The sequence below is a fragment of the Phocoena sinus genome, chromosome 9, assembly GCF_008692025.1.
Source record: "Phocoena sinus isolate mPhoSin1 chromosome 9, mPhoSin1.pri, whole genome shotgun sequence".
Lineage (NCBI taxonomy): Eukaryota > Metazoa > Chordata > Mammalia > Artiodactyla > Phocoenidae > Phocoena > Phocoena sinus.
In genome coordinates, this window is record NC_045771.1 from 4,721,400 (window position 1) to 4,748,159 (window position 26,760).

At 40.3% G+C, this 26,760-nt stretch overlaps 1 protein-coding gene across 2 annotated transcripts; it reads left to right on the plus strand.

The window, feature by feature from the left end:
* The first annotated feature begins 1,473 nt into the window (after positions 1 to 1,473).
* On the plus strand, positions 1,474 to 24,823 carry XRCC2 (X-ray repair cross complementing 2). Of its 2 annotated transcripts, none has more exons than XM_032642169.1 (3): positions 1,474 to 1,602; positions 13,516 to 13,597; positions 21,855 to 24,823. In XM_032642169.1, the coding sequence occupies exons 1-3, from the start codon at positions 1,564 to 1,566 to the stop codon at positions 22,574 to 22,576; spliced, it is 843 nt and encodes a 280-aa protein (XP_032498060.1). In that variant the 5' UTR covers positions 1,474 to 1,563; the 3' UTR covers positions 22,577 to 24,823. The 2 variants fall into 2 exon arrangements, with proteins under 2 accessions (XP_032498060.1, XP_032498059.1); XM_032642168.1 differs by having other exon boundaries at positions 1,511 to 1,617; positions 21,855 to 24,795.
* The last annotated feature ends 1,937 nt before the right edge of the window (positions 24,824 to 26,760 follow it).

Sequence of the window (26,760 nt, forward strand, 5' to 3'; positions counted from 1 at the left end):
AGTGATATCATGCGATATTTGTCTTTCTCTGTCTGACTTACTTCTCTTAGTGTGATAATCTCTAGGTCCATCCATGTTGCTGCAAATGGCGTTATTTCATTCTTTTTTATGGCTGAGTAATATTCCATTGTGTGTGTGTGTACCACATCTTCTTGATCCACTCACCTGTTGATGGACATTTAGGTTGCTTTCGTGTCTTGGCTACTGTGAATAGTCTGCACCCATTCTTGACTGCTTGCCCCTGCTCATGTTGAAGAGATGCCCTCCCCCATCAAGAGCTGATATCTACACCCAGCACTCTCTTTCCTCTTCCAGTCCAGCTCCATCAAGTATCCTTTCTCAGATGGTGTCTTTAACCTTTAAGTCTCTACCAGCTCTTTCCTATCAGCATTTAAACTTGAACCAGACTTTGCCTCCTTAAATGACTCTTCCTTTATCCCATATATATTTTTCTGTGTAATATGTTATTTCCTTCCTTCACAGCCAAGCTTCTGTGAAGAACTGTCTGTATTCATGGTCTTTGCTTCCTATTTCCCATTAAAATGTCGACCCACCACAATCACTACAACAAAGTAAAATGAGCCAAAATTGGTGCCTCAGTTTTCTCATCTCTAAAATAAGGATAATAACAATACCCACCTCAGGACTGTGGAGATTAAATGGATTATTATATATAAAGACCTTAGGACAGTGCCTGGCACATAATACGCTCTGGAAGTGTTACCTATCATTACTAATATTATAATCGTTTCTTAATTACACAGCTGCAAGCGTAAGGATAAGAAAAAGAGAACCCTACGCTGCCAACCTCACTGTTTTGCCCAACTAAACAACAGCTACAGCTATTGGAAAGCGAATTTTTTAAGGACACATTCCAGTAAATGGCTTAATAGGCTGTAAACCCCATTCATGCATGTCTCTTATTCTTTGTTCTGTTCCCAGAGCTCGGCACAAGGTCTGGCATAGAGCAAATACTCAACATCCATCTTTCTATCATCTGTCCATCTAATATTTATCTATCTTAATGGATAGGCACTGGATAACAAACAGTAATAGAATTATTCTACCTCCAAAAAGAACTGGATATATCTGCCGGCTCGCTTTATTCTAAAAATTCGTTTAAATTTAGTATACTTTTTTCGTTTATTCAGAATCAACCATAAACTACACCCACAGCCAGCCAGAGGCTTTTAACCCAAGAATGAACAAAAAGGCCCGTTTGCTCAGTAAGTGTTCTGTTAATACTTTAAAAAAAAAAATACATGCTGTTAGTTCTACCCAATAAAAACAAATGGAAATTTATGAGAGGGAAGAAAAGAAAATCCCCAGTTACCTCCCGGTCTCCTAGGAGACGTGGTCTGACGTCAGTGAGCGGGGCGGGGGGAGGTCGCACGCCCTGCTGCGCATGCCCGCCGGCTCCCCGGCCGAGGGCGGGCGCAGTGCGCATGCTCGCGCCCGGGTCAGCGGGTTAGCGTCTCTGACTGGCTGCGGGGCCGAGGCCGCGCAGTAAATGGCGACGCTGGCGGGAAAGTTGAGTGGCTGTTGCGCCGAGCCTCCGGGGCGATGTGTAGTGACTTCCATAGGTCTGAGTCTGGGACGGAGGTGAGAGCTGCCGAGGTGGGAGCGAGGGAGACGAGAACAGGGCCGTGGGCGGGCGAGGGAGCCCCGAGGGCGCGGGAGGCCGGGGCGCGCCGGGGAGGGGGAGGCGCGCGGGGCCCGGACGCCGGCGAGCCTAGAGCCCCACCCCCCAAACCTGTGTCCCCGGAGCCGGCCCCCGAGACCGCTACATTACGGGCCAAACCTGTCATGCGTGAACTAGTCAGACATGGTACGGTGTGCAAGAGAGGCTAGGAAAAGCAGGGGATCGCCAGGCGGAGCGCTCATAGATTTTTCTAGAACAGTGGTGTCCGAGTAGGTGGCTCCACCTGTTGCCTCTGTTCTGTACATCTTTTGCTTAGGGCCTTCAGCCTCGCTATCACAGCTTACATTTCCAGCCTAAGCATCCAGGGCCACACAAGCCATGTGGTGTCTGCAAAGATTTATTCAGGAATTCAGCCAGCAAGTATCAAGCACTTATTACGTGTTAACCGCTGATTAAGAAACGCAAGAAACAGCTTCTGCTTTTGCAGGACAAGTAAGGGAGGCTGCCCACAAATTACAGGACGGTTGGTAAATCGTGCCGTCCAGTCGAGGGGCGGGCAGCCTGGAAGACTAACTGGGAGGAGGAGGGGACAGCTGAGGTTTTTAGGGACCTTTGGATGGTCGGTGGCTTGGCAAGGAGGGGGTGGCATTCGGGGCAGGGAGTTGCAAGTATGTGGGTTCTGCCTTGAGCGAGGGCATCACTGATTTAGGGGAACTGCAAGTGGTTCTCTGTAGACGGACAAAGGTAGTGGGGAAACAGTGTTGGGAAGTAAGCCCCGAGAAATAGGCAGAGGCAGGTTATGGAGGATCTTTTATACAGAGGAGGGAGGGGAAGCGATACCTTCTTAAACGATCAACAGGCTCTTTCTGTGAAGGACTAGAGTAGATAGTCTATATTTAGGCTTTGTGGGCCATTCGGTCTGGGTCACAGCTATTCAGCTCTGCTGTTCTAATGTGGAGGCAGCCAGAGGTGTGTAAACAAACGAGCATGGCTGTGTGCCAGTAAACCTTTTATTTTTTAAACTTCAGGATTTGGCCCACCGGCCATAGTTTGCCAACCCTTGGGCCTTCAGAGTAGAGGCGCTGCTCCCCGTAAGAACTGCTACAGTTACAACCTTACTGATTGAAATGATAATTTGAAACGCAGGTTAAACTCAGATGACTTTTGCAATCAGAACAAGCCTAACATCCAAAAAATGAGAGCCCAGTGCAGTCGACGCACGGAACAAAGGATTTAGCATCATATCGTTTGCCTGCCACGGCTGTCTGGAGATCCTGAGCAAGATTACCTCACTCATGTTACTTTGGAGTACAGTGGGGTGGAGGGGAGAAGATTAGTGAGCTGGGCAGTTGGTGCTGCTTTATTCTTTTTCCTTTTTGTCATCAAAACCAACGAAGCAACCCTCTTTTCCCTTAAGTGCTGGGCTCTGTATGGCCATTGCTTAATTTCTTTGGATTCTATTGTCTTTCTTTGTACATCAGTCTACTAGATGGATCCTACCTGGAGGCATTGTGTTGAGGAAGATATCTGAGGTCACAAATTATCCCAAGAAGCTGAAATAAACTTAATTTTTTTTATTTTTAAAAAATATTTATTTATTTATTATTTTATATACTTATTTTGGCTGCGCCAGCTCTTAGTTGCGGCATGCGGGAGCTTTAGTTGTGGCGTATGGACTCAGTTGTGGCATGCATGCAGGATCTAGTTCCCTGACCAGGAATCGAACCCAGGCCCCCTGCATTGGGAGTGTGGAGTCTTACCCACTGGACCACCAGGGAAGTCCTGAAATAAACTACTTTAAATTTTTAATTCACAAGAATAACCACCTTATAAAATAGCTAACCTTTCGCACATCTTGTGAGTAGTAGGGAAGAGACATTTCATACAGGGTCTTCCAAGGAAATAGTCGCAAAGAATTATTTTCCTTTAACAGATTCTAGGGATGCAATTTAGGGTAGACCAGATAGCTGAGTAGAAAACTTATATAAGGAGCCCTTGCTTTAAAGAAGACACACATTGGGATGCAATTTACAGTAGAATAATCTGTTCTTTACCTTACTTTTGCACAGTAACAAGGGCATTCTTTACTTTTACATTCCTCTGACAGTATCAGAAAAGATTTTGGCAGTATTTTGGTATCATCCGCCAAATGGCTTCATTTGCGCATCCTTGTTAAGTAGTGGTGTCCTAAAGCGGTCCGCAGCCTTTTGGGCACCAAGGACCGGTTTCGTGGAAGACAGTTTGTCCGTGGATGGGGGTAGGGGTGTTGGTTCAGGTGGTAATGCAAGCGTTGGGAAGCAGCAGATGAAGCTCCGCTCCCCCGCCGCTCACCTGCTGCTAACAGGCCTCGGGCCCAAACCCCTCCGAGGCCCGCGGGTTGGGGACCCCTGGTGTACTTTACATTTTCTCAAAAAGGCTGAAAATGCCTTGCGTTTAAAAGTAGTCAACGGATAGATTCAAAGCGTCCGGTTTTGGTTGTCACGTACAACATACCCTCCTCTCTTTAACCTTATTATAATCATTTATATTAAAGTAGTACATGCTTACGACAGAAAATTCCAGTAGTACTGAAATGAAAAGTCGGAAACTTCTCCATCCCAATTATCATTTCTCAAGGTGGATTTTTACACATTTTCCCAGAGGTTTTCTAATGGCATCATTTTGGGGGCTGAGACAGAGAACCCTGGACCATGGCTGTAATCTTGGCTCAGCCGGGAGCAAGCTGGATGATTTTGGATAAGTTATTAAACCTTGGCTTCTACCTTTGTAAAAGGAGGGCGGTAGATGATGATTTCTCAGTTGTCTTTCAGCTGTACTCCTAGGAGGTGGGTCCCTATATTTCTATGTGTCCTTTCACCTAAGCACAGTATTCCCTGCACGGTAAACACTTGATAACTATTTATTAATAATAATGACTGGTTTTCTTTTTTTAATTTATTCTTTGGCCACACCCAGCGGCTTCTGGGATCTTAGTTCCCCGACCAGGGATTGACTCCATGCCCACGGCAGTGAAAGTGCAGAGTCCTGACCACTGGACCACCAGAGAATTACCTGGTTTTCTTTTCTTAGAAAAGGTTCAGCGTGGCCTTTTTGCCAGAGGCAAATATTAAATAAGAAAATATTTAGCATTTAATAATATTCTGGTCTCGCATGGTAGACTTAGAACAACATCTGTCCCCGTCTCTCTTTGCTTCCCTTTTTACCCAGAATAGAATCAGTGCTCCATCATTACCCGTTCCTCCATTATGAGTACTTTCAACTTCCCTGTCCCTTTCAATCCTAACCTACTTTCCTAACCGCGGTTAAACCCAGCTGTCTACTTTCACTGTCTACCCACTCAGCTGAATATTGCTGAAGAAAATCACAACCAGGCCGACTGATTTCATTTTAAATTTGTAACCATCAACTTCAAGTGGACTCCCAGTCCACTTGTGTTTTTCTAGAAAGTAATTCACTTTCTCCCTACAAAACACCTGTCATCAAATCCAACCTTACACCTGAATTCCAGACACACGTGTTCTAGTATCTTCTTGACATACCCACATGGATGTCTCATAGGCATCCCAGACTTAACACGCTCATCATGATTGACTCCTGGATGCAGAGAAAACATGAGAAAAATTTTAATATGCCCTACACTGCAGTCTTGGTTTACCACCACACGTGTACACCCAGCCCCAACCTGCTTCCTCCCAGGCCTTCCCTGTCTTGTCAAACGGTGAATTTGTTCTACCTGTCGCTCAAGCCAAAAACTAAGTCATTCTTGAATCCTCTTTTCCTCTCATATCAGCCCACATCCATTCGCACATCCTGTTTTCTCTACCTTCAATACATGTCATGGATTTGACCACGTTTCACTGCTTTTTACTGCAGCCATTCCTATCCCTAGGAACTGTCACCTGCTTGATCACAGTAACCTTCTAACTCGGCTCTGCTCCACCCTGTTCACACTTATTCTAACATATTTTCCACATAGTATCCAGGGTGATCCATCCAAAATGTAAGCAGACTCTACTGTTCAAAGTTTTCCAGAGGCTCCTGTATCATTTATAGTAATATCCAGAATCCTGTTTCCTCCACTGATGCATGATTTGCCCTTCATTCCCACCTCGGATCTCTTCTCCTGCCTTTCTGATCTCATCTTCCACTCTCCCTCTTCTTCAGACACACTGTTGTCTTTGCTATTCCTTGAATGTGCCAAGTGTGCTTCAGCCTCAGGGCCTTTGCAGTTCCTTCAGAAATTGACACGGTTTGCCTCTTCACTTGCTTCATGTTTCTTAGAGGAGAAGCTTTTCCATCCAGTATAAGGAGGTCCTTCCTACTGTTAATCTTTATTCCTTTACTCTGTTTCTTTTTCTTCTTTACACTTACCACATCTGACATCTTATATTGTTTATATGTTGTCTTCCTCCCCACCTCCCACTCCTGCCATTGAAGAGTGGTGATTGTTCTCTGTTGGGATTACTCCTTTAAGTCTCAGTGTTTAGAACAATATTTAGCCCACAGTAGGTGCTCAATAATTGTTTAATGATAAATTGCATGCCTTCCCTTCTCTTCCTTCTCCTTTCTGCCTTGCCTCATGTGTCATTGAGAAAACAAACCAAAAAAATCACAGGAACTCCCTTATTTTTTTCTGTTGTCTGTTACTGATTTCTAGTTTGTTTCCATTATAGTCAAACATACTCTGTATGACTTCAGTTCTTTTATGATTGTTGAGGTTTGTTTTATGGCCCAGGGTGTGATCTAGCTTGATGAATGTTCCATGGGCACTTGAAAAAAAATGTACACTCAGCTATTTTTGGGTCAAATGTTCTGTGTATATGAATTAGATCCTGTTGGTTGTGTTGTTCAGATCTTCTAGTAAGTCTTTTGGTTTCTGAGAAGTGGGTGTTGAAGTCCCAACTAGTGAGTTTGTCTGTTTCTCCTTTCAGCTGTATGAGTTTTGCTTCGTGTATTTTGAGATGTGTCTGATACATACACATTTAGGATCACATGTCTTCCTAGTGGATTGATCCTTTTATCGTTATGTAGTGTCCCTCTTTGTCTCTAGTAATTTTCTTTGCTCTGAAGTCTACTTTATTGGGTAGTAATATAGCAATTCCTGGTTTTTCATCAAGTCTGTATTGATAAAAAGTACATGTACTGATTTTCTCTGAATTCCTTCCTGTAAAGTAGAATATTTTTACTTCTAAGAAAGGGCAGGTTCTCCACTTGTGATATGAATTCCATCCACCCCCTCAAGGACATCACTCCTGCAGGCATCCCCACTTTTTCTGTCTTCTGCATCTGCAGTCTTCTTTCTACCAATCACTTCTGTCAGTATCCTAACATAAAGCAGTACACACAAAACAAACCAGAAGACTCCCTACACACCAGCCGCTACCAGCCCCATTCCCTTCCTCCTCTGTAGAGCGCTTCTCCCTTGTGCTCTGGCCTGAGCCTACTTTTCTCTTCACTCTTCAGCCCACTGTAATCTGGCTTCTGTCTCCATATTCCACCAAAAGTGCTCTTGTCAGGGTTACCATCGAACTTCATGTTGCCAAATGCTCATTTCTAAGCACCCCTCCTCCTACACTAGAAACAGCAGAGAATATGCACTTCCTGCAGGCAAGCTGTCAGGACCCAGGATGGGGCCAATCAATGTGTGTCTAGTTCCTGCTCTCAAATTAACCCATCAGAAAAACCTCTTCTTCCCTGGGGAAGAGAGAACAGGAGGATGGGAGCATACACCAGAGGTATTCTCCAGTAGAGGTCCTCACATACAAGGGAGGTGGGGCAGGGGTAAGTGTCCTTCCAATGTTAAGCTTCTGCAGTTTTGATTCTGTGCTTTATTATCTCTTTCTGGGATCTTGCATATAGTTGATTATTCTGTCTAAATGACATTTTGAAGCATAGTCTGATATAACTTCCTAGTGAAATCTTAACTATACATTTAATGAAATTACTAACTGGTAGGATGTCATAAATTTAAAATTTAGTCCTTATAAATTCTGCTAGAAGTGAATGCTTCTTAGGTACATATAGTAATTTTTGCTTGACTTTTTGTATATCTATTTTTCCTTCTTATAGGGTGATTGCTTTTTAAAAAATATTAGTTATAAAGGCAGCAGCTCTTTGGGGCCTATACTTAGAAACAGTGGAATTTTTATGATTTAGTATTCGAGCAACAGTTGTCTTTTCCATATAGTTTAGACAAAAGCTTTACAAGAGCCAGGCGTAGTACTCTGCCCTGAAGGGCGATTGAATTTTCTAAGTGGCGGAGGAGCCTAATTTCACGAGTGAAAAAGAATTAGTCCGTGAATTTAAGGGACTACCATGGTAAGGGCCCGATTTTGCATTGATGACATACATGTTAACATAGCTGCTGCTTTCCCTTGCCATCCTACACATTCCAACTCCTCTCTTTTACTTTCTGTATGTTATACTTAACACAGATTTGCCTGGAGTGAATTTCCTCTGTATATATGTAAAAAAACTACTAAGAATTGTATTCAGTTTGTAGTGGAAATCCAGGCCTGTTATAGGGCGGGGGTGGGAATATTTGGTTTAGAGTGTTTGCTTCTTTAGGTAGACTTTTATACTTAACTGGTTTGAAACCTTGCTGCTGGGGTCCATCTGTAAACAGATTTAATCACAAAAGGTCAGGGGAAATGAGCCTTTATCCAAATGACGATTACATACACATGTTTGCCTTAATGTCATTCATTTCTGGTTAATTTGATCTTTAAGCTCTCCTTCCTGCTCTAGTGTAAGCTTTTCCATAACCAAATGATGTTTTAAAACATCTGTATGATACGTGTTCTACTTAACAGGCATTGAAGCTATATGATTGTCTATAAAACAGACTTTCGTTAATGAGTGTTAAGAACTTTGATGATAGCTGTAAGAATACTCAAGGACTTTAGTAGAAGTTTGCATAGATTGTCCAAACATGTGAAAATCTATGTAGTTTGAGGTTCTTTTTACTCTCCATCCTCCCCCAATTCTACCTACCTGTGACCTGTTTACCTTCAACTTAATAGGTAGCTACTAAGTTTCTGCCAAATGTAAAGCATTTTGGAATTGGTGGTGAGCCAGTTCCTTTCAAGCTCTTAGATCCAGATGAGGGAGCTGGTAGGTAATGTGTTCCTAAGTATGGGAATAGCTTCATGGAAGGAGCTGGCCCTGAGGAATGTGTAGAATTTTCATTCATTCAATAGTCTAGGCCTTAGAGCATTTAATTGAGAGAATAGGGAAAGGACATTGCTCTATCAATGAATATTTTGTACGTGCCTGAAAGAACTACATGCTAAATCTCTCTTTCAGAGTTAAAGTTGCCTCTCACACAGATTACAATCGACTGTCCCTTTTTTATGCCTTCACAGAGCCCCATGTTATTTCTATTGATATTATAGCACCTACCATACTTTATCATACTTTTTAAACCTTTGACTCTCCCTCATTAAATTCTTTGAGGATAGGAACTGTGTCTGTTGTATCTATGTAAGTAAGGTGTTGTATCTATGCACCTTACTCAGTTCCTGGAATACACTTGACTTGCTTGAAATTTTTACCAAATAATATCTGTATAATTGAGTATTACCCCTTTTGCAGACCATCTACTAGCTCCAGTATTGATGTTGCTGTTGAAAACATTTGGGGCTCCTTGTGGTGTTAGAGGGAGTGCTGAGAGAGATGGTTGAGAGAGACCAGATAATTGCCTAGACAGGACCTCAGATTGATTTGATCTTCAGCTGAGTAGGTCCAAAAACTGTCATCCCTGTACTCAGATTTTTTCAGACTCAGTGATACTGATTCTGAGGCTCTGTAGCACAGGGGAAGAATTCCAGGCTTGGGGAGCCAGAGATCTCACTTAAATCCCAACTCTGGCGTCTACTAGTTTTCTCATCTGAAAAATAGAATGATAACAAATAGAGTTAATGTGATAATTAAAAGAGATAATGTATATAAGTTATGTACCACAGCAAGTACAAATAGTAGCTATTATTAGTTAGCTATTGTTATGATAATAAAACCTGGCAGATACTGATTTACAAACCAAATGCCAAATCTATTAATTTACAATATTAGTGAACTGCCAAATAGAGTAAAATTGTTGTGTCCACTGTGTATTCTTTCCCAGTTAGGAAATTTGGGCTCAGAAAGGTTGCTTAGAGAATCAAGAGAAATAGTTGAATTATCTTAATAGCTACCATCACCCTGCTTTGTTTGCCTGACGTGTTAATCTTCCCTAAAAGGATTAAACTATCACGTCAAACAGAACTTACTTTGGTTCCCTTTACCTTGGCTTAATTTACTCTTTGCCCTTCTGAAACTCTAGATTGATTCTACCTTGCTCCTTTCAGCTTATTCCTCAAATCTGGACAACATCGTTCATTTTAGTTTACATAATGGTCAGGTTAATGCCAAATTTTTAGGGTATTTTCTGCTTAGGTTTGTAAGATATCTCATCCCATCAAGTGACTTCTATAAATTGTTAATATTATCTATTTTTGTCAGAGTTAATCTATTTCCAAGTTCTGGGAGGTACTTTCACTTCCTCTGTATTCGGCATACTCTGCCTTCGGCATTGTAAAACACTGTTTTGAAATTTCTCATTGGTAGGTAGTTTTCATCCTTTGAAAATGAATTTGACTTTTTAGTAATAGTGGAAAGTCAGATGCAAATCGGCACAGTCAGCCAGTTTGATAAGAGGAGTAATACCATTTTTATCGAAGAGTCCTGTCAATAGAATTCTGATCCTTTTCTGAATTCTGTCTTACCAGGAATTCTCCAGAGGAGGATTCTAAAATACCTTGAGCGGTGACAGTAAGGGTGAACGGTTGGAGTAACTTCTCACTTTAATCATTCTGATGAGGATGTTGGTCATTTGTATACATGCTTTTAAAAACATTTTATAGTCATTTCATGTGTTCCATCTTGTCCACGAAAGTTTCTCTGTCTTCTTCTTTTGGACCCTCAACCTTCTAACCCAGTGGTTCTCATACTTTTTGGCCTGAGGACTGAGTTACAGCATAATAAATGGTTCAGTATTCGTATGTCGTACAAAATGGTCACCACACCAGTTCCGGCTAACGTCCATAACCAAAGGGTTGTTGTTTATGTGGGTTATATCTGTCAGTGAAATGGAGAAATTTAAAATACTTAGTGATTTCACCAATGCTTTAAGTATTGGGATGCTGTCAAGCTCACGGTAGTGGATAAAGGTTTTCCAAAATTCAAATTTTATCATTGGCAACAAATACTGTCAGTTTCCTTAAAGTGACCAGCTGACTTTCTTTGTTTTCAGTAAAATGTCTGCCAAATAACAAAGTCTGTGTAATCCTAATTTGTCTATCAGTCATTCTTTCAAATAAAAGGGTGTTTTATGAAAAAGTATGCAGCTCAGGTAATCACACAAGTGTTTTTCTTAGAGAAAAACCATTGTATTTCAGTTCGGAGCAAAAGTGCTTTCCTTGTCTGTGTGTGAACTTGGGGGAAGTCCCCAAGATTGCCTTCACTTCAGACACCAACTGCAGAGTTCCAGGTTCTCGTGACCTCACTCATTCTGACATTAATTGCATGTTTGGGGGTCCCCAAGACCACCTTCAGGTTTAGTGATTTGCTGGAAGGACTTACAGAATACACTGAAAACTTAGTCATGGTTATAGTTTACTACAGCAGAAGGATACAGATTAAAATCAGCCCAGGGAAGAGACATAATGGGACAAAATCCAGAATTCCAAATATGGAGCTTCCAATTGTCCTGTCCTAGTGGAGTATGGACAGTGCTAACTGTCCCCAGCAACAGTGGGGGACAGTATGCCAACCAGGGAGGCTCCCCTGAACTTTGGTGTCCAGAGTGTTTATGCGGCTTTGTCCTGTAGACACGGTCAGCCCCCCAACCAGCTGGCCTCTTTGTCCAGCCACTGTGCAGAGGTTGAGCTGACCCAAAGCCCTCACCTTTAGGTGAGGATAGTTGTGAGACTATCTGGTGTGGCTCAGGGCCCCCAGGTAAACAAAGACACTTTTATCAGCAGGATTTTCCAAGAGGCTTAGAGATTATCTCCCAGGAGCCAAGGGCAAAGGCCAGACCTCTCTTTGGTCAAGGTTAAATTCTTTCCTACTAATATGTTTCCCACGTCATCACAGGGAATATTTTCAACAGTACTCAAAGGTTATGATTTAATATGGAGTCAATACTTATTTACTGCCACATCAAAAACATTCTTATGCAAAAATAGTTTCGCTTGCTTTGTTCTTCTGTGAGTGGTGAAGAGTACCGTGTGCACTAATATGGTTGGTGCCACTGCCTTGATTGTGCTGGGTGCCAGCAGTGTTACCCACCTTTGCTGCTGCACCATCAGTGCAAGTGTCAGCATAGTGAGAAAGACAAATAATGTCTTAATATTTATGAAAATAATTGACCACAGGTTTGCCCTCAGAAGCTCTGTTCTAACTTGAGTGTAGTTAGCAGTCTTTAGCTTGTTCTGTGATAAAATCTCATCTCCTAGAGGACCTAACTGCAGGTTCTTTGAGGGTAGCTTAATTATCTTCATTTCTGTAGTCTCCATTTTACCTGCCATAGTGCTCTGTACATAGTAGACATTCAGTAAATATTTGCCAAATTAATATATTTCATTTTCATCTCACCATTTCACCTTTTCATCACTGCAGGAACTCTTTCAAAAACTTTTGCTTCTGTTTAAAAGAGAAAAAAAAAACCCACAAAGGATGACTGCTTTTCTTCGTTTGTGATATGCGTTTTTGTTGTTTAGAAGGGTTGTCAAATCCGTACTGTTTCCTTAGAACCTTGAGAATCAACTTTGATTATATTTCCCACGTTGACATTTCAGTCTGTCTTGGAATTTTGCTTCCTGTAGTTCTAGCTCCTTCTGTCTTGGTACAGGCACTTCTCCAGGTCAGTGTGATGGACTTGAGCCTTTTCTCCACATCTGGCTTTGCTCTCAAATCCATCCCCTCGGTAGCCACCAAGATGATCTGTTTGAAATGCAGATAATAATAGCTTACGCTTACTCTGTGCCAGGCACTCTCGGAACACGCTGAATCCTCAACAGTCTTGTGAGGGAAATACTGTTCGTTTTGCTCACTTTACTGATGAGAAACCTCAGGCCCAAAGACCTAGCTGTCTACTCTTAACTGTTCTAGATTGCTTCTTAAACCCCCTTGCTCTTATCTACAAGCCAAAGAGCAAACTCCTAAAGGTGACATCCAAGACCCTTTGTGATCTGACTTCTGTTCTTTTAGGACTTCATTATCTCCTGCCAGTTTCGTGCCACAAGCTCTAGCAATTCAAATCTGCTTATAGTTTACCCACACACTGTGCTACTATAACCTTGGCACCTTGGCTGATGTCCTGTCTGCCAGGTATGCCTGCTTGTGCCCTGTTCACGAATTCACAAATTCACTGGGAGCTTCTCAGGGAAGTTCTTCTCCACCTTTCTCTCTGTCTCCTCCCCGCTCCCCTCCCCTAGATAAGGAGCTGGCGATATAATGGGCAGACAGATTAAAAGCTGATACCTGATAACAAGTGTGGTGAGCAGAGTGAGAAAGATAATTATAATGAGTAAGGAAGGTAAATACTTAGCAATTAGCAGTTTGGTGCTGTGTCCCAAAGACCCTATCAGCTTCTTTGAGGGCAGGGACTCATTTTATACCAATTGTATATGGTAACATTAACAAAAAATAATTTTCTGAATAAATGAACACAACTTTTCTCCTAAACTGTATTTTCTATTTCATAATTTCCTTCAGATCCTCAAAATGATGAAAAGTCTCTTACAGACTTTTGGAAAATTGAATAAATGTCGATTTCTAGGATTTTATATTTTTAAACAATGAGTTTTCCTTCTCTTTTTTTTCCCTTTTGCAAGCTCCTTGCCCGACTGGAAGGTAGAAGTTCCTTGAAAGAAATAGAACCACATCTGTTTGCTGATGAAGACTCACCTGTGCATGGTAAAAACACAATCTCAAGCCAAAATATAGTGTCGTAAATTAAGTTTTATGAAACAAGTTTTTCCCCCACGTATGTTCATATACATACACACACTTCTAGCAACAGCCTATATAGGTTACACTGTGAGATTAAAAACTGAGAAAGATGATGATGAGACACTTTTTTTTTTTTATGAGATACTTTTAAGCCTTCATTATCTGTGTCAGATGAGATGGGGTTTGCTTTATTTGCAGTTAAGTCTTCAGTATGAAAACCTCTTTTATCCCAGCACAGTATTTAATGGGAGTTTTGTTATTTATTTTTATTCTTTACAAGTTTGAGAATCACGGGAAAGTCCTTCGGTACTTGGTAGCTCTGTTAATATTTTTGCGATAGGGAGAATAATACCCACTTGTTTCACTGGCCCCTCTACACTAGGGAGAACTAGAAAGAAGGTAGTGTGCTTAGGTGGTTTTCTTCTTTTTTAATATAACAGCCTTAAAGAGATACAGTTCACCCAGTTAAGAGTACAATTTGCACACTTAGGCATCTGTCGGCACAATCAATTCTAGAACATTTTCTTCACCCCAAAAAGAAACCGTTGCCTATTACTAGTCACTACCCATTTCCTTTCACATCCCTTAGCTCTAGGCAACCACTAATCTACTTTCTGCCTCTATAGATTTGCCTTTTCTGGACATTTCATGTAATTGGAATCATACAGTATGTGGTGTTTTGTCACTTACTTTTTCCACTTTGCTTAATATTTTCAAGATTTATCATATTGTAGCATGCATCAGTAGTTCATTCCTTTTTATTGAATAATAATATTCTGTTGTACCCATTCATCAGTTGGTGTGTACATTTGGGTTGTTTCTACTTTTTGGTTGTTATGACTAATGCTGCTATGATCATTTTGTGTACGAGTTTTTCTGTGGAGAAATGTTTTCAGTTTCCTTGGATAATACCTCTGAGAGGGACTGCTAGGTTGTATGGTAACTCTGTGTTTAACCTTTGGCAAAATTGCCAGACTGTTTTCCAAAGTAGCTGCTTGGGAATTGCCACATTTTACTTGCCACTATCAGTGAAGTGTATAATGGTTCCAATTTCCCCACTTCCTGCAAACATGTTGCTGTCTGTCTTTTTGATTGTAGCCTTCCTAGTGAGTATGAAGTGATACCTCATTGTGGTTTTGATTTACATTTTGCTGATGGCTAATGGTATTAAGCATCTTTTACCACAATAAAAAAACAAAATGTCCTTCTTTGACTCTAATAACAATTTTTGTCTTAAAGTATACTTTGTCTGATAATAGGCTAGCCACTTCAGCTCTCTTTTGGTTACTGTTTGGTTACTATCAGCCTTGTAACATGAGATGTAAAGTGTGCCCATTGTAAACAACCTATAGTTGGATCATGTTTTTTTGTTCCATTTTGTCAATCTGCCTTTTGTCTGGACAGTTTAATCCATTTATTACTATTATTAGTTAAGATAGGGTTTATGACTGCCATTTTGCTATCTGTTTTATATGTGTCTTACATCTTTCGTTTCTCTATTCATCCTTTACTGTCTTCTTTTGTGTTAAATAGATATTTTCTAGTGTAGCATTTTAATTCCTTGTCATTATTTTTACTTTTTTTTTTCTTTGAGTTATTTACCTCGTGATTGCCCTGAGGATTACAATTACCATCTTAATTTATAACAATCTGGTTTGGATTAAATACCATCTTAATTTCAATATCTTATAAAAAACTTTGCTACCGTATAGCTCCATTCCTGTCCCCTTCCTTTGTGCTGTTTTAAATTACATATTTATATACGGTATGCCCTTAAACACACTTAAAATTTTGCTTAGTTAAAATCATTAAAATTACTTAATGCAGTTGTTTCTTAAATCAGATGAAAAAATAATTAAAAAATAATTAAAAATATAAAAATAATTTAATAATTATTTAATCTTAAATCAGATGAAAAAATAATTAAAAATATAAAACACTTATACTGTCTTTTATATTTACCTATGTAGTCCTATGTTCTTTATTAACTCATTTGGATTTGTTACTGTCTACTGCTGTCCTTTCATGCAGCCTGAAGGACTCCTTTTAGTATTTCCTATAGAGCATATCTGTTAGTTAAAAAAAAATTCTAAACTATCAATAATAAATGACAAATTTTGATCAAACATGTTAGACAAAAGATTGAACTGTTTTTATTCTATCAGAAAGGATATTATTAAGTTGAACCTTACAAAACTGACATTAAAACATAGGTTCGAGGACTTCCTTGGTGGCGCAGTGGTTAAGAATCCTCCTGCCAATGCAGGGGACACGGGTTCAAACCCTGGTCCGGGAAGATCCCACATGCCATGGAGCAACTAAGCCCGTGTGCCACAACTACTGAGCCTGTGCTCTAGAGCCCGAGAGCCACAACTACTGAGCCCACGTGCCACAGCTACTGAAGCCTGTGCGCCTAGAGCCTGTGCTCCCCAACAAAGAGAAGCCACCGCAATGAGAAGCCTGCGCACCGCAATGAAGACCCAGTGCAGCCAAAAATAAATAAAATGAAAACAAAAAAAAAATAGGTTTGAAGCACAGCTTATACATTTGAATATTACATTTATAGAAACTTTAAAAACACCATTATGTTCAGTCACTAACAAAAAAGTTTACTTAAAACTATGATAGCTCTTAGAGCTATGAAACTGGTTAGATGGAAAAAAAGAAATGGTTAGATGAATATTCATTGGAGCAACAGCATACATAAGACTGGGATTATAAGAGTTATTTATCAACAACAGCAGTTTATCAGAAACTGTTATAGGGAAGCTCAAGTTGAAGCTGTAAGCGATTTAGCTGTTACAGGGGTCTCTAATGCTGTTGTAAAGCATATTTTTAATACTTTTTTTGGATAGTACTTAATTCAGTACCATATACAGACTCATTACCTCTTCAGTACTATAATGGTTGTACTCTGCAAATTCAGCGTGTTTGTTATACAATTAGTGGGTTGGTACCTAGATGGTGTATTTTTTTGGCTTTTCTTTCTTTTACTTATTTTGAAGGCTCTTTAAATTCGTAAACTTACTCTGACAATCTGTTACCCAAACCCCTTACGCATTCTATTTGTGAGAGTAACTGTCAAGGCCAAACCATCCAGATTTTCTGATTTAGTTTAATTTGTCTAATGTCAAACTGTAGAGGTGATTTTTTGGGCGGATCGTTTCCTTTAACTACCAGTTGTAATATGCAGTAGTTTGCCTGGACTAGGGTGAGATTTTTTTAACAGCTCACAGAAACTTACGAGATAGTGATTCAGATGCAGTTAAAAGGACCGTGTCTCCTCTACAGAACATAATGTTTGAATATTATTATTATTATTACTTTTTTGGCTGCATTGGGTCTTCATTGCTGTTGAGCGGGCTTTCTCTAGTTGCGGCGAGTGGGATCTACTCTTCGTTGCAGTGCACGGGCTTCTTATTGCGGTGGCTTCTCTTGTTGCGGAGCACAGGCTCTAAGTGCATGGGCTTCAGTAGTTGCAGCGCAAGGGCTCAGTAGTTGCGGCTCGAGGGCTCTAGAGCACAGGCTCAGTAGTTGTAGCTCACAGGCTTAGTTGCTCTGCGGCATGTGGGGTCTTCTGGGGCCAGGGATCAAACCCGTGTCCCCTGCATTGGCAGGCAGATTCTTAACCACTGCGCCACCAGGGAGGTCCCTGAATATTATTTTTGATCTTATGATTAGATAGTAAATGTTTATAAAAATCAGAGAAATTGATTTCAGTTCATCACTAAACATATTTGCAGGGAATCTAGTTCAAGAAGTTAATGATAGTATTCATGTGTAATTTCCAAGTTTGCAGATTTTACTTACCCAGTTGTCATAAATGACCTTTTCCCCCACTTTGCTATTAATCTGTAAAAGGATAGGAGGGTTTCTATCTACCTAATAATCTCTTAGCCAGCCTTAAACTTTGCCTCAGTTTAACTTGTGCTGAACCAAGGCTCTAAGGAGTCCATATTTACACCACACCAGCTAGTCCTTCGTTAACACATGGATTTAGAAAGCCTTGTTAAACCATGTAGGAAAGCCTTTCTCTTTTGTGTTATGATGAAAAGTGTTCACGAGCACCACCCCTCTCTCCAAGAAAATACTTGGCAAACTTTTCATTTTTTCCCCTGTTCTGAGAATCCAGAAAATACCCAGAGATATCTCACAGTTACCATCTGACCAATATCAAGTATTTCTAGCTCTCTGTGGAGTCCCTCCTCTTTTACTTCAGAATATGTTACATTTCTCTTAGCTTAATTTATCTTCATTTGACTCTCCAGCCACATGGAACTGCTACTGAATTTTTTACTTTTTAAATGAGCCTAAACCATTGTGTTCTTTTCTAGTCCCTGATGTGTCCCTACCTTCCCCCACTCTGATTTCTCTCCTTGCTCTTACTCTAGAGGCAGTGACTGCTCCCTGTGCTGCCTTTCAGCTTATTGACTTCTTTTTTTTTAATAATAGACTTTAAAAAAATATTTATTCGTTTTTGGCTGCGTTGGGTCTTAGTTTCAGGACGTGGGAGCTTTCATTGCAGTGTGCAGGCTCTTTGTTTTGGCGTGCAGGCTTCTCTCTAGTGGCACACGGGCTCTAGAGGACGTGGGCTTAGTTGCCCCGTGGCATGTGGGGTCTTAGTTCCCCAACCAGGGATCGAACCCGTGTCCCCTTCATTGGAAGGTGGATTCTTAACCACTGGACCGCCAGGGAAGTCCCTCAGCCTATCTTCTGAGTATCTCAGTTTTTAAAGTTTGGTTCATAAAATGTTTACATTAAATGTGCTTTTGCAGGCTACACATTTACTGCTATAAGGTTACTATCCAGGACCAGTTTAGTGATCTGTTTCCTACCCTCTCCTGCCATTTTTTTATTTTTAGAACTTTTCTGCTGCATTTAGTATTATTTAGTACTATTTCTATTAAATTTCTGTTTTATCTGTGTTTATGCTGACTTCTCTAACTGTGGATCTATCCAAAGAATTGAGTTTTGGCCCCCTATCTTAGTTTTAGGTTCACTCCCACCCCCCAAAGAGTTTTCTGTTCTCTATTTCTGTGTAACTTATTCCTAGATCGCTATATTCAGCCTCTTATTACTGTTGTGAATCTTAAATCATAGTGGCTGTAGGATATATTTATTTGTGACACCTAGAGATACATCTTAACTTACCATTTTGAAAGCTAAATTTTTTTTTTGAAAGCTAAGTTCTTGTTAGGATATTTACATGATTATGTGAATTAAAAATCTCTGCTGGGCTTCCCTGGTGGCGCAGTGGTTGAGAGTCCGCCTGCTGATGCAGGGGACACGGGTTCGTGCCCCGGTCCGGGAAGATCCCACATGCCGCGGAGCGGCTGGGCCCATGGGCCATGGCCGCTGAGCCTGCGTGTCCGGAGCCTGTGCTCCGCAACAGGAGAGGCCACAACAGTGAGAGGCCCGCGTACCGCAAAAAAAGAAAAAAAAAAAAAATCTCTGCTCTGCTTATGTGTTTTTTTTTACACAGCACTTCCAAGCCTATCTCTGAGAACTTTTAAATCACTACCTTAGGTTTAACCCTTACCTTCTAAATGAAGGAGGCTGAAGACTTGATAGAAATGTAGTGTCAGCACACTCGGGCCCAGGGGCAGCTGGCCTTCACACCTGGCGACTCTGCTAACCAAAGCCCACATCCCCACCTGTAACTCCCTACCACAGCTGCTCCCTTTCAAAATGCCATGTTCCAAAATTGACTTTCTTCACCAAAAGAGAACTTACGTTTTCATTATTTAGATTTCTTCTAAGACATTCTTAAGAAGAAAGTAACCTGATGAAATGCATTCAAAAGATACCGTACTTTGTGCTGGGGATAGTGTATTCAAGTCCCCACCTTAAAGTAGTGAACGAGAAATAGAATCAGTCAAGCAAATCATCAAAAATGATGTAGCACGTTAAGTGTGATGACAGAAGAGAACACAGCTTGCTCTTCCCACCTCAGAGTGTTGTTACTAGGATCCAGCGAGATACGCAGCCGTCCCTCTTCATTTGGAAAGCGCTATAAAAAGGTTGGTTACTGCTTCTCAGCCTCTTAGGCTGCCTTTCCTGGGGAAAGGAGAGAAGGTGCTTGCGTGTGGCCTGCTTGTTGGTCTCCGCGTCGTGTTTCTGCGTGGTCCTCTGTGTCCTCCAAACCACTTTCAGGTTAATCTTGCTAAGCTGTGTTTTCAGCTTTCCTTCACTATCATTAATATTGGTTCGGTGTTAATGTTTCTTCATCTAGTGAGTATAGCTTATTCTCTTTCTATAATAGAGGGCGGTAAAAGATTTTTATTTGGGGGCAGGGAGGATTTCCACTTAGCTCATCAGTTATATAGTAGGAGAGAGTAACCGGAACATCTGGATTGAATATAGTTTTAGTCACTGTGTTAACTTTTAATAAGAGCATCCATGAGCAATTGTTAATATGAAAATAGTTTTACTCCTTGAGGCTGGGATCTTGGGGGCAGGGGTTTGGGGGAGTCTTTAATTAAAATTTTGAATTGCAAATTGTATATAAGATTATAGTGGAAATTGGCTGAAGTTTTATACTACCTTAAATATGGTATGGTGACAGATTGCTAGGTTTCTTACACATTATTTGTGAATGTTCCAACATACAGTGGTTTGTTAGGAATAACAGGAAATAAAGTAACTGGATTCTCAGATGGACTTGTAGTTTGTTTAGGGCCTAATAATCTGCATTTTTAACATAGTGTTTCCAATTATGTAGTTCAGCCATAAATTAAGTGGCAAACAGGGACCTCCCTGGTGGTCCAGTGGTAAAGAATCCGCCTTCCAATGCAGGGGACGCGGGTTTGATCCCTGGTCGGGGAACTAAGATCCCACATGCCGCAGGACAGCTAAGCCCGCGTGCCCTGGAGCCTGTGCGCCACAACGAAGAGCCCGCATGCCACAACTAACACCCCATGCAACCTAAAATAAATAAATAAATAAATCTTTAAAAAACTAATTAAATGTCAAGCAAACAAGAATTGGAAGGCCACTGTTTAGAGTGGATTTTGAAAAGCGCTGGAGGCTGGACAGTTTCCCCAGGTGTTTTATTTTATCTGTGCTGTCGTCAATGAAAGAGAGTTATTGGAAACTATATAGAAAGAGATTTGGGGTCTTCAAAGTTTAGAGTAGTTGACTTTGATTTATAATGCTAGGAAAATAATTCACAGTGCAGATGTCATTTCAGCAAGACAGTATCAAGCGATACTCATATAGCAAAGGGTAACTGAAGGCAGTTTGGAAATGTGCAGGGGTGTTTTCACCTGAGGGGTGCAGTTGGCGCTTAGGGCCTGAAAGCTGTGGGTCCTTACTGCCTTGTATGTGTGAAACTGTACCATCAAGAACTGTTCCACCCATAATGCCAGCAATTTTGAGAAGCCCTAGTTAGGGACTGTTTCACTTGCACGTAGCAGAAGTCCAGCCAAGTGGCTTATTTTTCTCGCACAGGTATGGAGGCAGGCTGGTGTGCGAGGTTCATCCACGTCCTGGGTGCGTCCTGTCTTCCTGCCCCACCCTCCTTAGGGTCTGCCCTCCTCAGTGTATACCTGTCATCTTCGCTGTCATCTCAGAGGAGGGAGCGGCAGAGCAGACAGAAGTGGCGCCTGTGTGAGGACAGCACAACTTGGAAACCCCAACAGACATCCACCTGTGTCTCATTGGCTACAGCTGTGCTGCCTGCTGGCCTCTCGTTGCAAGGAAAACTGAGAAGAATCGTTTTTAAGCTGGGCACATTGCTTTCCCCCCAAACTGGGGTTTTATACTTAAGGAAAAATGAGAACCTGGATATGGGATAATTAACTACCAGAAATGGTGTGTACCAGTAGTCAGTAGCTTTTAAAAGACCCTAGATCTGTGGCACTTCATTCTTAGTGCTATAATGTCACCAATTTAAGTGTGAGTGTATGTGGACCCCTCACCAGGAGATTCCCTTAGGCCCGTTTCAACCATGTCATTTTGTTTTTCAAATTTTCTTTGTGCTAATTAATAGCCAACACCTTTCTCGGAGGTGAAATTTAGTGATTTACTTTTTATTTCCTTATTTATTTGTATTTGCTTATACAAATCCGTTTTGGCAAATGGATTTAGATCTTCTTTCAAAAGGAAAAAATTTCAGTAAATGTCTTTTTAAACATTTTTGCACATTTTTCCTTTTGTAGGCTGTCGTTGTAGGCTATCAAATGCTGCTGCATTTTGACTGACATTTTTAAATTTTACACAGGTGATATTCTTGAATTTCATGGCCCAGAAGGAACAGGAAAAACAGAAATGCTTTATCATTTAACAGCACGATGTATACTTCCAAAATCGGAAGGCGGACTGGAAGTAGAAGTCTTGTTTATTGACACAGATTACCACTTTGATATACTTCGGCTTGTTACGATTCTTGAGCACAGACTATCCGAAAGTTCTGAAGAAATAATCAAATACTGCCTTGGGAGGTTGTTCTTGGTGTACTGCAGTAGTAGCACCCAGTTACTTCTCACACTGTACTCACTAGAAACTATGTTCTGTAGTCACCCCTCCCTCTGCCTTTTGATTTTGGACAGCCTGTCAGCTTTTTATTGGATAGACCGTGTCAATGGAGGAGAAAGTGTTCACTTACAGGAGTCCACGCTGAAGAAATGTTCCCAACTCTTAGAGAAGCTGGTAAATGAGTATCGATTGGCTCTTTTTGCAACAACACAAAGTATAATGCAGAAAACCTCAAGCTCAACAGAAGGGCCTTCTTGTGCCTTTAATCGCCAGAGTGATGCGGATGTAGACTATAGACCCTATCTGTGTAAGGCGTGGCAACAAGTGGTGAAGCATAGAATATTTTTCTCCAAACAAGAGGATTTCAAAACGAGCAACCAGTTTTCTTTAGTTTCACGTCATTTAAAAAGTAACAACTTAAAAAAACATTTTTTTATTATTGGAGAGAGTGGTGTTGAGTTTTGTTGATATGTATCATAAGATAGTCTTTTTGTAGGATATTATGCAAATTTTAAAACGTCTTTAATAGGCCAAAAGGGTTTGATTCTAAAGTTCTTAAACTCTAAGGGAATTTAACATAACCGTGTTTCTATATAGAATGGATTTCTTAAACTAGTACAGTAGAACCTTAGACTCTTCTTCCTTAGGTTGTTGAAGATTATTCAAAGTGATAATAACAATTAAGCTATATTAAGTTGTTTTAAGACTAAGTAAATAAGATATACATTTCAGTCCAAATAAAGTGGAATATTCTAACTTTGTGTCACATTTCTGGAATTCAGTTAAATACTTGTTTAGGAAAGTTGAAATGCATTTCTGATTTTTCATATGTAACTCCTTTAAGAAGCTGTAAATTTGGAAAATGTTTCTGTAGAGCTGTTATTTCTGTAAAGAGGATGAAAACAAGGAGCCTACCCAATCTGCCTTTCACACCAAAGACGATGGAAAGTCAGAGCACTTTGATCTGTTTTACTGAATTCAAAGATGGAGCTGCATTATGCTTGAGTTTCTGTATAATTTCTAAAACACAGGGAAATAAGATACCCATTCAAGGAGTTCTGTGAATATTGAAATTTTCATCTTTCTTGTTAAGTGATAGATAAATGCTAAAACTATATAGTAACTGTATGTTACTTGTGTTTTCTTACCCATTTAGAATACTTCAGACATACTCTGAAATGAATTGAAATGTTTCCAGCTGAGAGCTGGACAAGGCTGTATATACTTTGGCCCAGTAATGACCAGAAAGGGGAGCATGCACCTCCAGGGGCACACAAGGTAGTGTATTGTGGAAGAGGAAGAAAATTTTAGAACTTTGATTTATGTATTTTAATCTAAGAAAAGATTAAATTATATCAATATTTGATATTCAGATTGACCCTGGCACTCACTCAACCTATATATCAGATTGCCTTATGTCACATGTATATTTGAGGTATCCTGTGGGAAAAGTGGAAAGAATTGACAGTGGTGTTCTCACAGGTATGTTCATTTATATGTAACCTATTTAGTTAAAATTAACTGTACGTTCACTTATCTAACGAAGATTCTTTATAAGGGCTTAAAGGATCATCTTCATAATGCAGGCATAGCAGATGTAGCATGTGCTGTCCATACCTGGAGCTCCTGGAGCTTACCTGCAGTTCCCCAAACCCAAAGACTTTTGAAGGTGTCTCTGGACGCCAGAGCCTGCTGCATGGGGCCCAAACCTGGCAGTCCTTAAGCAGTGAGGGTCAGGATTTGGTAGATGAATGCACCTGCTTCCTCACCCCTCAGTGAGGACAACGACGCATTTCTCAGGGTGGCCCTGGTAGGACTGATTCCCAGTCACTTACAGCAATAATCTATCATTAACTCACCATTTATTGCCTCCCATCCTTCCCTCTCACTTCCCCACTCTCATGGGGCTCCTGGGATTGTCTCCCTAATGAGCAAATCCTTGTCTAGGAACTACTTTTGTTGTGGGTTGAGGGGGAACCAAACTGTCGGCAGGCGTCAGACTAACAGCCCCTCTAGGCTCAGTATTTGCTCTTTAGCCACATTATGGAATTTAAAATGATGGCATTCTAATTGGCTGTCAAGTTAAATTACATTGGATCACATTACTGTCATTCATACCCGCTTACCTGTGTGCCATCAATAAATGTTCTCTTGCCATTAATATACTTTTAAATATTTACATATTTTATCCATAGTTCATCCTTTTTCAGCTTATATTTTTCTGTATGTTATTACATGCAATACATGTTACACATAAGTAATTTATAACTATTTGTATGTTGAGGGAATATGCTTATTTTTCCCCCATAAGAGTGTGTGATCAGTAAGAGTGACAATCTCTTGCTGTAATTAAGAGGACTTCTCCTTTTAGCTGTTGAGATGTGAAAATTCTGTTACCTTCCCTGTCAAGCTCTGGGTGTGTGTTACACGTGTTTATGAAAAACTTAGCGACTCTTAGCAGAATTCTGGCCTTGGCTATGATAGGAGTTTCCATTTCTCCTCTGTATAAATGAAGTGCTAATTTAATGGGCTTTTATTCACAGATTTATAACTTATTCTTCAGGAACATGATTAAAAAATAATGAACTTTTATATTAACTTAAATGATCAATTATGTATTAATGTGTCAGACCAAAGACTTAGTTATCTTAAAAAGATTTGTTATCTAACATGTTAGAAGGAATTAATCCTGGCTAATAAAAAAGTCTTTTAAACTAAAAGTTATACCAATGGGATTTCTTGAACACTGTAGAAAAATTAATACTTGTAAAAAGAACCAACCTTAAAGGGGTAGAAGCGGCACATCCTGAGCCACAGGTGGCGGATAATGGGGATGCTGGATGGGACCAGAGGAATAACAGGAGTGAGGGTTACAGATCCTAGGGTAGTCATCCCATTTACTTGTTTAAAAGGGGGGGACCATAAAATACATTTCTTACAGGTGAACTTCTCAGGGAGGCCATTTAAAACATGCGTAGGAAAGATATTTCCGATACTCATCTGATAAACGCTATAGAAAGTCAAGACAGTGCTCACCTTATCACTTCCACTGTATAAAGTTGTCAGCTTTCAGCTCGCAAATGCTGGATTAATATCATTCCAGAAAACTTTGATGCAGACTGCTCTTCTGTATGGATTATCTAAGAATGAGGATGAAACAGACATTTTCAGATGAACAGAGACTGAGAATTTACCACCAAAATTGCCTCACCAAAGGGACTTCTGAAAGATGGACTTGAAGGAGGAAGAATATGATCCCAAAGCCTGAAATGTAAGAAGTAATAGTGAGTAGAGAAAATAGTAAGCACATGAAGAAATCTAAAGAAATATTGATGGTGTAAAACCACATCCAATTTATGGGAGGAAGAAACGATATAAAGTAGCAATTCTAGGCATCCCATTGCCTATAAGCCTAGTACATAGAAGGTAGGTAATCGAAATTATATCAATCGAAATAGCTTGTATTATTCTGAAGGAGAGTAAAGATATGGACCAAGTTTAGACTTAAGTATTAACTTGACAATTTGAAGAGCTGCTTCTAAAAGAAACAAATTAATATATGCTCCAGTAGTATATGTTGAGGCAAAAGGGAAAAGAGAAAAACAAAAAATGAGCAAACACAGAAAAAGTGGATAGGACAAATGAGCACTAAATAATGCGGTAGAGATAAATCCAGTTATAAATGTGTTGAACTCTTCTGTGAAAAATCTTGGGTAATTAGGCTAGAGTTTTAACAGTCTGCTATATGCTTTTTAAGGAAATACATCTAAAACCAAGATACAGAAATGTTGAGAGCCTAAAGATGAAAAAGACCAGAAAAGTATCAAAGGAAGCTCCTGGAGCTGTATAAGGAGACTTTAACTGTGGTAATATTTTCTGTCTTAACTGGTTAATGATAGAAGGTTTAGTTTATATGTCCTTTGTAAGATAACTTCAAAAATATAAAGCAGGCTTCCCTGGTGGCGCAGTGGTTGGGAGTCTGCCTGCTAATGCAGGGGACACGGATTCGAGCCCTGGTCTGGGAGGATCCTACATGCCACAGAGCAGCTAGGCCCGTGGGCCACAACTACTGAGCCTGTGCATCTGGAGCCTGTGCTCCGCAACAAGAGAGGCCGCGATAGTGAGAGGCCCGCGCACCGCGATGAAGAGTGGCCCCGCTTGCCACAACTAGAGAAAGCCCTCGCACAGAAACGAAGACCCAACACAGCCATAAACAAATAAATAAATTTTTAAAAAATAGCAAAAATTTAGAGACTACAAGGAGAAATTGACAGTCAACATCATGGTAGACATTTTAATATACCTGGGAGACCAAGCAGTTAAAAAATCAGTTAAAGAGAGAGAATCTAAGCACAAGCTCAAACTTGATCTAATAAACGTATGTAGAGCTCTGCAGACAAAATGAGAATGCGTATCTTGAACACAAAAGGAAAATTTATGAAAACTGATCATGTGCTATGAGAAGACATCAAATTTCAGAGAGTCAGTATCATGGAGATCATTTTTCTTCATTATAATGCACTTGTCAGAAGTCAACAACAAAAAGGATAACTAGAAAGTTTCCAAATTTAGAAAAAAGTTAAAATTTCTAAATAATCAATAGGTCACATAAGAAATCATATTCACAATTAGAAAATACTAACATACAAATT

Excerpts from the sequence above, each read along its gene's own strand:
- XRCC2 (XM_032642168.1), top strand. The coding sequence starts at position 1,564 with ATGTGTAGTGACTTCCATAGGTCTGAGTCTGGGACGGAGGTGAGAGCT. Across the intron at positions 1,618-13,515 it reads CGGAGGTGAGAGCTGCCGAG|CTCCTTGCCCGACTGGAAGG; the intron begins GTGGGAGCGAGG and ends CCCTTTTGCAAG. Across the intron at positions 13,598-21,854 it reads TGAAGACTCACCTGTGCATG|GTGATATTCTTGAATTTCAT; the intron begins GTAAAAACACAA and ends AATTTTACACAG.